The sequence below is a fragment of the Phalaenopsis equestris genome, unplaced genomic scaffold (assembly GCF_001263595.1).
Source record: "Phalaenopsis equestris unplaced genomic scaffold, ASM126359v1 Scaffold001343, whole genome shotgun sequence".
In the NCBI taxonomy this organism is placed as follows: Eukaryota; Viridiplantae; Streptophyta; class Magnoliopsida; order Asparagales; family Orchidaceae; genus Phalaenopsis; species Phalaenopsis equestris.
Window position 1 is genome coordinate 258,136 of NW_018165782.1, and position 16,994 is coordinate 275,129.

Genomic DNA, 16,994 nt, shown 5'->3' on the forward strand with positions numbered 1-16,994 from the left:
GATTTATTGGGATTTATTGGGAATTTTTGGAATTTTTAGATTTTTGGGCCATGGAGGGAATTTGGTCATTTTTGGAAATTTTTGTCAATTTTGGCAAATTTGGATGTATTCAAAGTGTTTGGAATAAGTTTTGATCAATTTTGGGTATTTTGGGCAAAATTTAAGAATTTTGGCCAAATTTGAGTCTCATGGGCCATTAAGTAATTTGGAGGTGCCTAGGGGCAAAAGACCAAATTGGTCATTTCAAGTGCAATTGGATTCTGAACCATTCTGAATGAGTCATAGACCAATGTATTGTGAAGATATGGTGTACCCTAGTTCCAAGTCAACACCCAGGACCAATCTTAAGACCAAGTAGCCCTATAGGAACTCTTCTTGAGCTTCCCCCATAATGATCTTACCTACTAAATGCTATGGGTTAAGGTCAATATGTGGAATTTCAAGTTGAGTAAAGAGAAGAGTTTTGAATTTCTAATGGTGAGGGTACATTTTCTAGTTTTCTAAGACTAGTCAATAGGAAAGTCCTATGGCTAGACCTAGGCTACTAAAGAAATTTCTACACCTCAACCAAAAGTGAAGTCAACAATAACCTTAATAGATTATCCAAAATTTGAATAGTCCTTTCTAACTGGTCATTTTTCTAAAGAGTGAAAGGCTATAATAAAAATCAACCTTATGGCCAATGCCTAATGAATCTTCTTCCGCAATCTAGAAGTAAATTGATTTATCTCTATTTGAAATAAAAGGCTTTGGCACTCCATAGAACATTACAATTTGACCAGCATATAATTTGGCTAATTTCTCAATGAGATCTATCTAGGCAAGAAATGAGCAGATTTAGTCAATCTATCAACAATTACCCAAATAGCATCACAACTCTGTCGTGACCTGGGAAATTCAATCACCAAGTCCAGAGCAATCTCCTCTCATTTTCATTATGGAGTAAGGAAAAGGTTGTAATTAATCACCTGGATGTTGATGTTCTGTCTTCACTAGTTGACATATATGACACTTAGCCACAAATTCCGCCACTCTTCTTCAATCCCAACCACCAAAATATTTCCATTAGATCATGATAAATTTTAATACTCCAAAGGTGAATAGCATAACCAAATAAGTGTGCCTCCTCTAGAATTTTCCTTCTCAAATTATCAACATCAGAAACAAAAATTTTGCCTTTATATCTCAACATACCTGAATCCTTTTTCTCCATTGCGTCCTATTTAGCTTTGAATATATATTGTATATTAAATTAAAATTATTGCATTGAACATATAGGGTTGGCTTATTAATGCATTTTAGTTATTATATGATTTATGAATGATATGACATGAATTTTGTTATAACTAAAAATGTACTTAGTTAAAAGTTAGTAAATATAAAACATATAAGTCATTACATCAGAGGAATTCTTAATTTCCTGCTGTGAAAGTGCATAAGCCCTAGGTTGAACATTTGGTTGGGTGTGCCCTAGATTTCACACTGATCATGTAGACACAGCTTCCCTCGACCTGCCAAAGTTTCTCCGTCTGTGGAGTCCTCTGTCCCAAGCTAGGAGAATTCTTCGTTGTGTTTTTGGCACCAAAAACACGTGTTGGATCCAACAAGACACTCACTCTTATAAAATCTTTCACACCTGTCACACTTCCTAGTTATAGTCCAGCTATCAACACTGTTGGATCTAACATTCTTAGCACTTGTATTTCCTAACTAAAAGGATTGTATACCTTGAGTGTCACGAGGAAACCTGGATCACTCTGAATTTCTCCATTTCTGAAAGTGTCTCATCCTCTGGGTAGCATGTAAATCCAGCTCAATCCTCTTGGCCCTCTCCACCAAAACTGAGTAATCCTCAATCTTAAGAGGAATCAGTGGTTGTCTAGTCATATCCTTCAACCAAAACACAAACCTATGGCACTTCTCCTCAGCATTTGGAACCAATTAGAGTGCATACCTTAAAAATATAGTGAACTCTACCTTGTACAACATTATCCAACGATCGCCCTGTACTAGCCATAAAAACTTGTAATGAATTTGTCTCTTGGGTGACAGTGGTACAAACCAGTCTCTAAAGGTTGTCACAAACTCCTCCCACAGTATCAAGTACTCGATTCTACCTCCAAATTTCACTTGCAATTGTCATTGCCACCATCTCTATGCTTCTCTTTCAAAAGCGAAAGTAGCAAGTATAACCCTCCTCTCTGGTGGACAAGACAACACATCTATACTCTTCTCCACTCTCATTAGTCAATTTTCAGCATCCACTTGACTTCTTCTTCCGTAAAAGAGATGTGGCCTCATATCCTGAAACCAACATTGTGAAAATCGGATCGAACGTTGAATCGGAATAAGTAAAGGTTCAATGTTCAATGGTTCAGCCAGAGTTAAACCGAATGTTGAACCGGATGACGTAATAAATATTAAAATTATTTAATATAATTTAAATAATAGAATAATTATATATTAACATCATTTTTATCGATTCAACAAATATATTCTAATTTAAGACAAAAATTTTAAATATTTTGAACAATATTATAAATAAAAAATTTAAGACACGATATTTTGTCTTTTAATTTAAATATATTATTTTTGGTCATTTGGTCAAAATTAAAGTTTAAAATTGAATAATATTTGAACCAACCGGTTCTTTAAAAGCTAGAATGGTTCTCCAATTCAACCCCGGTTCTGATCGGTTCAATCTCGGTTCTATGCCGAAACGATTATGAGCTTTGACTGAACCGGTTGAATGACTGGTTCACGGTTGAACCAGTTGAACCGACCATCTAATTTTTAAAACCATGCCTAAAGCAGCTTCAAATATATGTTCATCTGGTCTCGGCCACTAGAACCAGCATGAGACTGTGAATTCCTAATCATCTGAGTCACTAAAGTCATTATCTCAGCAAAAACATGTGTTCACCGAGATATTCAGAGGTGTATCAGTACCAATGTTACTCTAACTTTCTCTGGATTATCCATATTTTTTAAATAACATATCAAAGAATATAATTGGACATTATTTAACCCTTCATTTAATGCTTAGCAATTAATTTAATCAACCAAATGGTTCTTTTTTATCAGGATTCAAAACTAAATGCTCTGATACCATTTTTATCACGACTCAGTCCGAGAACTTAGAATTAACTAAAACGGAACGTGACAATCAGAAAGTGAAAGATTTTTCTAAACATTTCAATTAATCCCAAATGACGTTTAATATAGAAAAGAGCCACTAATCCGCAATTCACATATAGACCAAACCTCTAACAAAGTCCTAAAATCATCCGGTCTTTAACAGTACTTACGTATAAACAATAAAAAAAGACATAGCACCAATAAAACCACTACCTATCATCCACAGTTTCTCTCCTCCTGTAGACATGTCATCTCCTATCAGTCATATTAATCTTTCAAACCTACCCTGAAAATGACAGTTAAACATGTTAAATTTAAGCAACTTAATGAATAATTATTACTATAGCATGCATTAAATCTTTATACAATTGTCTAACATTATTCAAATGAATAAACTGATCAATATTAAAAAAATGTTTAAATTTTTCATTATACATCTAAATCATTTATATTTTTATACTTTTTTATCATTTACATTTCCTTTGAATATTCATTTTTTTTTGTAATGAAATCATCTCAGGAGCACTATCAAAACCTTTATCATTTTGTACTATAAAGGCACACATTTACCATTTGTATCATAAAAAAATACCTTTATCATTTTCTTTACCATTTAATGTGCAAGTATAATAGTCCCCTCCTAGTACCATAGGGAGTGACACTTGATAAACTTAAACATTTATTTTTTATTTAAAATAGATTTCATTTCTTTCAATCATTAAAAGCATAGATTTTATTTTATGTGCAAAATAAAAGATAAAGCAATATAAAAATAAAACAATCAGTTCATTTTTCAATTTTTTTCTATTATTTATAAAATTGTCTTTAGTGAGTCTAAATAAATGAAACATTTATAAAATAAAATAAACCAAATCTAATACACATAAAGAGTAATTATTCACTTCGATTTTAAAAAACTTATGTAAATGCATATTCCTTCTCTTAATTCTTTTGACTGTCACATATATCAATTAAAAATGCATATATAAGGTATCTATTTCTAAAAATAACAGGCTAGTAACTAATTAATTTACATGTTTTCTACCAACATATTTTCAATCAAATTCTCTTTCAACTCTCGTCACAAATTTCAACCCATGAAATTAAATATTCTAATAACATTTAATAAAAATAGCAAATATAAAAGCATAGCATTTACCTCCTTACAAGCTTGTTAAATCAATTTTTCTTTAACCACTGATCAAATTCATTAAATCCTACTTGAAAATATTTATATGAATAAAACACTCAAATTCTTATTTTACCAAAATTTGCTTGGATCAAGAGTCCTTCCCACAAAATCTTCCACTTATAATAAATGTTTTTTATTCATAAAATTTTAAACGTTAATATCATAATAAATTTAATTAATTGTATTTATATAATTTAAAAACTTAAACCCTAAATCATATTTTTATTTTAACCGAGCTCGATTTGGTCCTCCCTTTACTTGTATGCAGCTAGCTTAACTTTGAGACTTCATTTACTTTTGTGTTCGAACCCGCAAGCAAAGTTGTCTCCCCTATTACTTTGTACAAAGCCTCGCCTCCTCCTTTATCTTCTTCCTTCGCACATGAGCCACTCGACTCCTTTCTTCTCATCACACGCGATGTCGTCTCCTTCTCCCCTACTCGAACCCGCAAGATAAGGCTGGAAACTATCCCACCTTCTTCCCCCTGCTCTGTAGCGGCGTCTTCTTCTCCTTTATTCAAAACCGCAAGTTAGGGCTTGAGGCAGACTCTTGCACGAAGCAACTAGCCTAGCCTTCCCCTCCTCTTCTTATTCCTTCAACTTCACTATTGTTTCTTCCTTTCTCTCGGTCTCCCCCCTCTCGTTCACTCGGTCAATTACGAACGATAGGATTCCTTCTTCGGCTCCTAAAGACAAAACAAGACTATCATGGCTCGTGACAATTCATCAAACCATTGCCACCAATTTGAAATTTTTTTTTATTTTTTTTATTTTTTTATTTCTAACTGCTAGTACAGAATCTCTCATCGTTCATATCTTAGATTGATATCTAATTTTGCATTATTTTTGGGATAAGATTAATTTCTCAAAATCATATAAATAACATATAGAATTAGTGACATTTTGAATGATTTGTATGTGCTCTTATTTTATTTCCTAATCAATGTAACCTCACATCTTTTGGAAAAAAAAAGGGGAACCTACTGGGCCCTTTGAATCACCCCAAACCTAAGAAACCTTCCATGAAAAAGGAAAGAAAGTGGTGGGAGGGTGGCGTGGGACTGTGACAATAAGGGGATCGAATATTGTAGTGAAATTTAAGTATTATAGCGAATACCAATTCGATACAAATCCTATAACATTATATAGCAGATATCCATGAGCAATACTACCCCCTCAGTTCCTTGAAATTAGTTCTTTAAGATTAGTGACTATACACTTAAGTTAGACTGCGTGACTAATAAATTGGTCATCTAAAATGAAAGAGTATAACAAATGAAATATCATGATTTCTATTTATAAAATTAAGCAGCTTATCTACTTTCAGATTTAGCTAATTCCAATCAAACTAACTAAAGGATGTAAAAAAAATAATGGCTTCTAGAAATATACTCACAAATCCCCATCCACTGCGAGTAAAAGGCTGCCCAACAATGCCAAATCCACTTCTCGTTTCCAAAAATATTTCAATATATGGAAGCTCATCAACGATTGCTGCTACGCCTCCATTTTTCGGGCCACGCCAAAGAGCTTCCGCATAATCATCAGGCGTCCGGTAAGAAATGAGCCTCGATCGCGGTATTTTAAGACTATTAGCCATATAGCCCAAAGCGAACGACCCTTCTTGATAACCGATAGGGTCATTGGTTGCTATCAAGCTATCAATTCCTTTTATCGAAGATGGAAGCTGTTGGACAGTAAGAAAAGAAGTCAAGCTCGCCGTGTAGCTCGATGTCACGACCATCAGCAGAAAAAACCATACCATCATCACAAATCGCCCAAGAGTGCTTAAAGTTTCTTCTTCTAAAGAACATAAAAAATACATGCATGTAAGAATATGTCAGCATATTTTAAAAAAGTATGCTTTAGCTAAAAAATGCTTATGCGAAGTTTAACTTACGTTCAGAATGGAAAAGAGTTGAAAAGCTGAACCTGAAAAAGGAAATAGAGAGGTGATTATATACTAGAATTTTAAAAATTTCAGCATCAAATAAATTATATTTAATACGAATGCTAACGAATACATGAAAAATCAAATATTGCATACGTTTCATAACGTGCAAAGGTATGGGCAAATGTAAATCCTTCATCTTTCTAATGCATAATTTGAAACCCAGATAAGAAATAATCTATATGTTGAGAATGATATATAATTTAGGGTCTTATTTATATATAGGAAATATAGAAGAAGCCAAGGGTTTATTTGTAAAGAAAGTTGTAAGGCTCTATATAAGCCCAATTGCTCGATGAATAGATTAAGTTTTTTAGCAAAATCATTTCAATGTGGTATCAGGGCTCTAACCCTAGCAGCCAATCGGTATCTTCATTGGTCTTGATCAGTTTCATCGTCAGTGCAACTCAATCGATGCAAAGACCAAGGATTGATCTTCTTCCGTTCGCGAATCGTGACTGATGCAATCAGTGCAGAGACCAGGGATCGATTTTCCTTCCATTTGTGAATCGTCGTAGACGAAATTGCGGCAACTAAGGCATCACGGAAAACAGGCATTGGGAAGGCACTTACTGGATCACAACTCTCGGCGGGAGAGCGTCTCGCAGGGTTCAGTCAGAAAGGGCTTTTGTGGCTTGCTGCAAGAGAAAGTCAGTGGAGTAGGGCCTTCGTTTCTAGAGTTGCACTTGAATGCAGGGAGGCAAAGGATTAAAGCGGCTGCGGTTTGGCATGTGGGACAAAGGGGTTGCGACTTCATGCGGGCTAAGGCAAAGTGGATTGCACAAATTTGCAGGAAGAAAGTCGTGTGTGATATGTGGGATCTATCTAGACTTGATCTTTGTGATTGAGAATGTCAGTAGATGGAGATAGTGCAAAAGGTAAGGGATTCGAACTTCTAGGGAAGATGGATCCTGAAGTTCTGAAGGTCCTGGTCAGTTTCATAAAGGGAGCTAGCGTCTCAACGGGAGTCATTACCTCAGTGCATGCTCCGACGCAGATGAAGCTAGATCTCCCTCCTGTGAATCTGAAGCTCGATGGACCGGCCACGTATCTTAGTTGTTCGCATCATATCGAGAATGCTTTATCAGAGAAGAGACTAGAATAATATCTGACGAGAGTCGAGCCAAAGAGTGACAGTGCTAAGAGGGAAGAATGGAGAATCACACATGTCTTGCTTTACATCCGGTTACTCAACTCGATGGTTCCATCGATTGCCTCATCAGTGGATGCCATTAGAAAGGTGGGCGACATTTTGGTGAAGCTGAAGAAGATCTATGCTGGAAGTGAGAACCATATGAGGGTGTTTCAGATTCAGCGTGACATAGAGGCAATGGTTCAGAGGGATAGGTCGATTTAGGAGTACTTAATAGATCTAGAGCAGTTGTAGCAAGATTTTGATCACTTCTCACCTATGTCGAGCCATAGTGATCTGGGGTGCAAGAAGGGTAAGAACTTTGCACATATGAGAACTACACAGTTTCTGGCTCATCTGAAACCGGACTTTGATTAGAAGAGATTGATCCTCTTAGCCCGGACAATGATTCCTTTATTGGATGAGGCCATCAAAGCGATTATATAGGAGGAGAGTCGCATGAGGCTGCACTCTAAGACAAGTAGACTTCCAGGCATGTGATCAGCTTTGACCGCCTCGAGTGAAGGTATGATAGGTGCTCAGGAGGAGACCCGCAGGTGCTACAGCTGTAGAGAGGTGGGACACCTAACCAAGGTTTGTCCAAAGCCACCCAAGGAGAGAGAGACTGATGAACAATGACAGTCTAGAGGCTAGGTCGTAATCGTGGGGGCCAAATAGGTGGAAGAGGGGGCTACCGTGCAAATCTGATTGTAGTGGAGAATGAGACGAGTGGTATTTACTGATGAGGATCACGAGCTTCTGAAGATGTTGAAGAGGAAGCAGAAAGCAATAAATGATGTGACTGAGGACACATCCCTCTTATTGTCATCAAAGGGCAATACTACTACTTATATTCGCTAAGTCAAAGGTACTCTTCATACACATGCTCTTGCCTCTGTATCCAGTATAAGAACATCAAAATGGATAGTAGATCCTGGTGCATCTCAATATGTGACAGGTAACATTAGTGAGTTCGCTTCTTATACTCATCTAAAAATTTCAAAGAATATTTAAGCAACTGATGGTACAACCTGTGGTTGGTAAATGTATAGTGAGATGTATCAATTATGACTTAATTCAATGTTTTGCATGCTCATTCCTTTCCAATGAACCCTTTATCCATTAATATCATTATTCTCCAACTAGAATGTATTTTTTCATTTGATATTCCCAAGGTGTTCTTTCAAGCGAAGGGGACTGGCTAGAAACTTGGGACTGGTACATGGAATAGTGGACTCTGGTACTTTGATAGAGAGGGGATAGACTCGACACTAACATCGATGGTAGAACGTGATGGAGTAGGAGTATCTGGGAGAACAGTGGAGGATGTAATGTTGTTACATCAGAGACGCATGAGACACTCTTCATTTAGTCTTTTGAGTCGTTTGTATCTGTCTTTATATGAGAAAGAAAATAAACAAAAACTAATGTGTGATGCATATGAGTTCGGTAAACATACCAAGAACCCTTATATTAGTTCTGGTAATAGGAGTTCTTGTATTTTATATTTGGTGCATTCAGATGTCTGGAGTCCTTGTTCTATAACTTTGATGAATAGCTATAGAAATTTTGTGACTTTCATTAATTATTTTTCTCGTATTACTTTATTATATCTAATGAGAAATAAAATTAATGTGTTTGTCTGCTTTAAAAAATTTCAAAGGGTAATTCAGACTTAATACGATGCAGTAGTGAAGATATTGATGTCTGATAATACGACTATACCAAAAAGGTGTTTGGGGAGTACATGTCAGCCTAGAGTATACAGCATCAAACCACTTATCTATATACACCGGCATAAAATGAAGTAGCAGAAAGGAAAAATAGAAAACCTTCTAGAGGTAGCCCGAAACATGATGATCTCGATGAATGTCCCAAACACCTGTGGGGGCAAATAGTTTTGAAGGTCTCTCAATTAATCAACAAAATGCCTTCACGAGTGTTGGGGTGACAATCTCCTTGTTAGCAGTTGAAAGGAGATAATGGTGGGATCCTCCCATTGAAGGTGTTTGGTTCTGTATGTTTCATGAAGGACAATATACCATCAATAAGGAAGCAAGATCTCAGAGCTAAAAAGTGTATTTTTGTGGGTTATTTTGCTACTCAAAAAGATTATGTTTGTTAGAGCTCAATAGAGCAGAAACTGTTTATGAGTATACATGTGACTTTTAGAGAAATCAAACATACTACTCCTTGGAGATGACTTTGCCCTTTGGTGACTATTCAGATAATGGAGGTATGACTTATGAGGCGAGAGGAGGACATAGTGATAGTGAAAGATTGGTACATGTGGGAATGAGGCCTAATCCCATTGTGTGGGAAGGATCGAATGACGAAAAGTCAATCCTTAAGAAAAATGAACCCAAAGGTGGCGGTGCTCGAGCTCAAGGAGACCCGAGGATGAATACAAGGAGGAAGCAAAAGGAGGGAACAGTGTTTGTCGTGCCACTCGTGCCAACAAGTCTCGTGTCCCGGTCACAAGAGGCACCTACACCATCCACCCCGGAATTCGATTACACAGGTGATATGATTCATCTCTCTTCTTCTCCCACTCCCATGACTTTAAGGAGAACCTTTGCGGCAACGTGGGTCATTCTTCCGTTTGGTTTCTCACATTACATTGCTCAATTTGTCTCATACTCTAACATATCACTTGTATATGAAACATTTATTCCATCTTTGGAAACTGTCACTATACCCAAGTGTTGGCAGGTAGATAAGGAGGATCCAAAGTGGAAGACTAACATGTTGGAGGAACTCGGTGCCCTTGATAAGAACAAGACGTGGGAGCTCACATTACTGTCAATAGGAAAAAAGACATTCATGTGCAAATGTGTCTCATAGTGAAGCAGACCCCAGAAAGAATGACTGATCGCTACAAAATATGATTAGTAGCGAAAGGGAATAGTCAGACGTATGATATCAACTATGATGAGACATTTGCACCAGTATCAAAGATGAGCACAGTCAGGACACTCGTCTCTCTGGCCGTGAATAGTGGATAGATGTTACACCAATTGGGTGTGAAGAATACATTTCTTCATAGGGATTTGTTAGACGAGGTGTACATGGAGATACCTTAGGCTTTTAACACAAACCAAATAGAGTGCAAGGTATTTAGACTGAGGAAGTCACTGTACTGTTTGAATAGTCTCCTCGAGCTTAGTTTGACAGGTTCAGAGAAGCAATGGTAGGCATGCGCTATCGACAGATTAATTTCGACCACACAGTGTTCTTTCGATGACATGGCAGTCACAATATTATTTTTTGTGTATGTGGATAATATGATTGTTAATGGTTATGATGAGAGAGAGATTGCTCAGCTGAACGCAATTCTGAGATAAGAATTTGAGGTGAAGGACCTGAGATAGCTTAGATACTTCTTTGGGATTGAGGTGGCTCGTGGAACAGATGGGATTGTTCTATCACAGAGGAAGTATGTGCTAGACTTGCTCACAGAGATAGGCATGTTGGGATGCAAGCCTGCAGTTACACAAATTGATCAGAAAGAAAACTTGAGCACAGAGGCAGGAGAGCCAGTTTATTGTGAGAGGTAACAGAGATTACTAGGTCATCTCATCTATCTGAGTCGCGCTATTCCTGACATATCATTTGAAGTAAGTGTGATGAGTCGTTACATACATGATCCGAGGAAAAGCCACATGAATGCAATGTATCAGGTTATGAGATAACTGAAGAGTGCACCAAGGAAGAGATTGATCTCAAGAAAAATGGGCATTCAGGCATTTAGAGTTATTATGACAGATTAAGCTCGTTGTGTTGATGACAGAAGATCCACGTAAAGATACTGCATGTTCGTAGGGGGCAATTTGATCCCTTAAGAGACCAAAAAACAGTCAGTAGTTGCGAGGTCAACGAGGCAGAGTACAAGGTCATGGTCTAAGGAGTTCCCGAGATGTTATGGCTGAGAACTCTATCTGTAGAGATCAAGGTGGACCAAGAAGCTCAAATGAAGTTGTGGTGCGACAACAACTCAGCAATCAATATTGCCAACAACTCGGTGCAGAACAAAAGAACCAAGCATGTGGAGATTGATAAGTTCTTCATCGGGGAGAAGCTAAATAGTAGACTACTGGAGATAATTCATGTATCTATTAGAGAGTAAGTAGTTGACTACCTCACCAAGGACTTAGCTCATTAGATCTATCCAAGTTGTTTAGCAAGATGGGATTAGTGGACATCTTTTGCCCATCTTAAGGGGTAGTGCTGAGAATTGTATATAGTTTATGGTTTTATATGTAAATAGAAAAAACAGAAGAAGTCAAGGGTTTTATTTGTAAAGAAATTTGTAATGCTCTATATTAGCCCAATTCTTCCATGGTTTGATTAAGTTTTTTAGCAAAATCATTTCAATTCTATACAACAATAAACTTGTAAAACATAACTTCTAAAGAAAGACTTTTTCTTCAAAAAGTTATTCCTCGACTAAATTTACTTCGATAAACATTCTATTGTGGATTTCTTAATGGGAATTGCAACTCTAACCAGTATCCCATGCTTCTTATAGATTGTTTCACCGTTAAACTATTCGCTTCCTGATATAACTTTTCTCAATATGAGATTATTAAATGGTTTCAATGAGCTCGGAATTGTACAACTTGATAAGATAGCAAACGTAAGAGAAAGTCAATAATGAAGCCTTTGCTTTTTGATAAATCGATATAGTCCAGAAAAACATTAGTGATGAGTGCCATCACTAGTCTACACATAATGCAGGAAAGGAAAGATTAGCAAAAAATAAAACAATATGAACTAATCTAAATAAAAAATAAGACTGGTGTCGATCGAATTTTCCAACCCTCTACATTTAGGATTTTACAATACTCATAGCAAAAAAGTACATAGTGCATCCGCCCAATGCATGATGTCGAGGGTTGATAACTCGACAATAACACTGCAATACAGAGAAGCTATTTACATGATTCAAACAAGCACACGCTACGTCATACTGAACACAATCTAACCATAACAATGATTAAAAAAACCACTACTATGTTTCTATAACAATGTTATACATGAGTAACCGCTAATAACTCCCTTAAATAGCTAGCAATCCATCTATTGTAATCATCACAAAATAATAATTCATTTACATCTTGGAATCTATCAAATTCTCAATTAGAATGTTTTTATATCCCAAATCACGTGGATAATTACATGCTTTCCATTTTCCAACGCTAATGTGAAATGAATAGCCCAGCATTGGTAAAGGTTTTGAAAATTGTCGCTAAGAACTTGGTTCAAACCTCACCCATGCCATTATAAATTCTATGCTGCCGACTTTGGGGTGGACAGAATAAAAAGGGGGCATTCACATACATACCTCCCAATTCCTATGTATTTACATATCTGACACCCAAACATTACTTTTTACATTTATAGCAACCAAAGCTTTCATATTACACCAAAAGTATCACCATTTAAACCTTTTAAAAGTGACATACAACTTTTCATGCATGGGTAAGGTGACATGTATGTAAGAAATTGAAGTTTAGTTGTTAGATATGTAAATACATAGGAATTGAGTGGTATGTATGTAAATTTTCCAAAAAAAGATCTCTTCTTTGAAGATTATAGATTTGATGATGTATCATTGTTAATGGTGTGTAATTATGTTTACGTACATTTGTGCCTTATGAACATGGCTGACTGCTATGGTCTTAAAGATGTTCATATTCCAGTGAACCAGTAGGTGAGTTGGTACATGAAATAATGACAATAATTTTTATATATTTCACATGTTTAATGCAGTGAAAAAATTTAAGCTATTCAAAAATTTCAGAGGTCTTACAAGAACATAGTCAAGCACTGCTGCTTAGGCGAACCTCGAAAATCCTTATTAACTCGATGCTCTAGCATCCAGATCACAATCCCAATTAAAAAGAAGAAAGCTCCAGTCACACACCACATTCCAACAGTAAAAGGCCTAAGGAAAACCCAGGCACTGGACTTTGTACTCTTTGTAGGAACCACGACGACTAGGGCGGTTGAAATATAAGGCTGAGTGAAGTCCACAAGCTTTGTACGATTCAGGACTATCGAAAAGTCTCCCACCAGTGCGTCAATTTCCTAATATGTATTTCATAGAAAGGGACTCAATAACGACTTAAAAGAAGAAATGAAACAATAAAATGGCCATTTACTTACATATCACACAATTCTTATATACTTACATATCTAACCTGAATTTTCATATTTACATACATGCCAATATGCCACTCAAATTTTTGACAATATATAAAAAATATCACTATTACTAATTTTTCAAAAGTGAAACACGTCTTTTCATCCATAAGTTTTAACACCAAAGTGTTATAAATGGAAATATCAAACTTTAGTTAGATATATAAACACAAAAAAGTTGTGTGGTCTGTATGTAAATCTTCCAAAATAAAATTGTAAAACTCCTGAAGCAGTACAATACTCACATTATCAGCCACCATATTCACAAGTGACCAGTATATGGGAGTGCTACGGCCATCGCCAAATGGTACAAACTGATATGGAACTTCGTAAGGAAGTTGTTTCAGCACTTCACGAAAGACATCAATGCAATATCCTTGTAAAGTACGGTTATCCATCGAAATATTCACAAACTGAACAAAACTCAATCTACGAGGAACTCCAATTCTTAGAGGCCTTGCATGAGTCGAAGGAATCCAACCACGGGGTGCCATTGTCTTCCCACCAGGCCATGTAATGTTACCAAGAACCTTACTTGAACTAAGATTTCGCTGGCCATTTGTCTGTGAAGCATCTGGGAAAGAAAGGGAGAGGTGTGTCAAGTTCGTCCAATAGCCAACGGTATTCATGACTGAGCCATAAATATTGATGATTTCGTAGTTCCCACTAATGAGGTTTCGGTCGCCATCAAAGCGGATTGGCCCAGACAAACCACTAAAATTCTGGTGCAACAATTTTTGTCGTAACAACTCGCCACCGTCAAAGGTTTTCATCATGTTGATTCTCATCTGTCCTCTGTTATCGCTGATTTGATCACTCGAGGTAAACGTAATATTCCCAGAATTGTCAAGGAAGTCATTGATGGCATGGGCAACAGCCCATACCGTATCATAGGCGTAAAAACCATATGCATTCATCTTGGAACTTGGAACTCCGGCATTTAATTTATTCCATTCGGGTTTGAATGCTTTCTTTTGGCGAGACGGCGGAATGTACTGTCGTAAGCCTACCACGCCTTGCAGGTAATTCAACGAGTAAGTTTTGCTCAACTCAAATGTATCTAAAGTGGTGGTGAGCCAATCCGTAGCAAACCAAATAAATTCATCCGCCAGCATTTGAAGCTCATGGGCTGCATGAAAAATTTTGAGTCCAGAATCTGGCGAAGCATGGACTACATAAACTCTGGGGCCAAACGATTTAGAATTTTCGAGCAACTCTGAAATTTTATTCCGAGAAGCTCCGATTGGCAACACAATTTTATATGAAATTTTTAACCTTCTGTTATTAAGCTCATCATCTAAAGCATATATTCCGTTCCTCCCATAATCATCGTCGACGAATACTGCAATAACCAGTTTCCACCTATGGTATTCGATCAGATCTGCCATGGCAGCCATCTGATATGAATCGCTTTGGGTCATACGAATGAAGTAGGGATACTGAAGGGAAGATAGGCTTGGATCTGTAGCTGCGAAGGATACGAGTGGTATGCGAAATCCATTCGATATGTATGAAAGCATATGCGCTATTGTTGAGGATTGTGGCCCTATAATAGTTATCACATCTTTGTCAAGGACCTTCAAGGCTGCAAAAAAACAACAGGGGTCTATAAAAGTTGATTAAAATACAAAGAAGTTGCTATAAAAGTATATTAAATAGCATATCTGCTGCAAGCAATTATTATATAAATACAATTGTTGAGGTGATATGTATAACAACACAAACTTTGATCAAATTGAGCTTTCATCAATCTTGGGCTCACAAGATTCACCTTTTTGTCCTCCTTAGTGCGGCTTTTTAAGAGATTAACATCCAAGGAGTACTCCAGCATGAGCACATTAAACTTTAGAGTTCCTAATGAAATTTTAATTGTTATACCAAAAGGCATTGTTGAAGAGAATGAATCAAAGGGAACTAGAGTTGGATAAAGTAGTGGTCAAAATCAATTTTCAATAAAAAATTTGTGCCTATGGGTGAAAATCAACTACTTGATATTTCTAAGCCAACGTATTTATCGATTCATTGATGTAGAACTAAATCTAAAGCTAAAAGGCCTTAACAATCCATCTCATGAGAGAGCATTTTGCATCATTCATCACTCCACTTCGAACGGAAGCTCATATGAAAAACATGTGAAGACACTATGAGCTTCTCTCGTGCTCGTGCTCGGACATGTTGAGCCAGCTAAAGACCAATACAAGCTCCCAAACATACAAATTACTTAATCCAACCAAATCATCAGTTTTGATATCATTTGTTGAGGAGGATAAACAAAAGAAAAATCAAAATTGAGCAAGATATAATAACGTTGAAACACATTTTTAACCCAAAAGCTTACATATATGAGTGATGGCCTACTATTCGATATTTCTACACCAACATATTTTTTAATTATTCAATTTAAACAAAATCAAAGCCATGCATGCCTTAACATGCACCTTAAAATGTACCTTAATATTCAAAACTGAACTTCACGATACTTTCAGGGCTCTCACAATATAACTAATATATAATCCAATCGTAGAAATGATAATATAGCCTATCGAGAAAATCTACAATAAAATGTAAGTATTAAATATGATATGAAAATCTTTATTTATGGATAATATTCAACCTTACCATTGCTTTCCGATTTTGTTAAACGTGCACACTTCAAGTTCATAAAATTTACAAAAATAAAAATAGTTTGAGGAAGCACCATATTTATCTAAAATGTTACTTCCCATGAAATTATAGAATATGGATTATCTATAACAGATTGAGTGTATGAAGATGGAATTACAAAAGAAGTATAAAGAATTGGACTGTATGAAAGGCTAGAAGTCTAAACTTCCAATGGAATCATTTAAGAAGAAAATTGGGATTGAATGTTCACTAAAAATTCTCCATATTTGTAATCGAGAACTAAATACAATTTTTAGGTTATGCCAAAATAACCTACACCGCTCTCCAGATATAAATAACATTAAAAATTAATATAATTTTATGCTATTATTCCCCCTCAAATTGGAGCAAATTACATACATCAACTCAGGCCTATCACATAAACGAGAGAAAGATAAAGAGCCTAGAGCTTTGATAAAATATCAGCCACTTGTTATAAATTGGAGATGTGTGAAAATGTTCTTGGAAAGCAAAGCACCCTGAAGAAATATTTGATATAAAAAATACTACTTCATTCAGCATATGTGTTTGAATAGGTGTTACAATGTTTAACAAATAAATCCAATAAAATCATCTAATTACACAACTCACAACGCTCCTCCTCAAGATAGGCGAAAGATATTCACTAAACCCATCTTGTCACATAATCTAACTAACTCCACTGAACTAAGTCATTTAGTGAGGCAATCGGCCACCTGCTCTCAATTAGCTACA

General features: G+C 36.2%; 1 protein-coding gene across 4 annotated transcripts in view; it reads right to left on the bottom strand.

The window, feature by feature from the left end:
- The window catches only part of LOC110034068 (glutamate receptor 3.7-like), a 52,398-nt gene that overhangs the window by 26,752 nt on the left and 8,652 nt on the right, over nucleotides 1-16,994 (bottom strand). For 2 of the 4 annotated variants that reach the window (XM_020738316.1, XM_020738315.1), the window contains exons 3-6: nucleotides 13,862-15,201; nucleotides 13,225-13,502; nucleotides 6,230-6,261; nucleotides 5,726-6,132 (exon numbers count right to left, since the gene is read on the bottom strand). In XM_020738316.1, coding sequence (XP_020593975.1) covers nucleotides 5,726-6,132; nucleotides 6,230-6,261; nucleotides 13,225-13,502; nucleotides 13,862-15,201 — 2,057 coding nt within the window. Of the gene's footprint in view, nucleotides 1-3,366; nucleotides 3,425-5,725; nucleotides 6,133-6,229; nucleotides 6,262-13,224; nucleotides 13,503-13,861; nucleotides 15,202-16,994 lie in introns of those variants that run through there. The other 2 variants (XM_020738317.1, XM_020738318.1) reach the window with 2 other exon arrangements.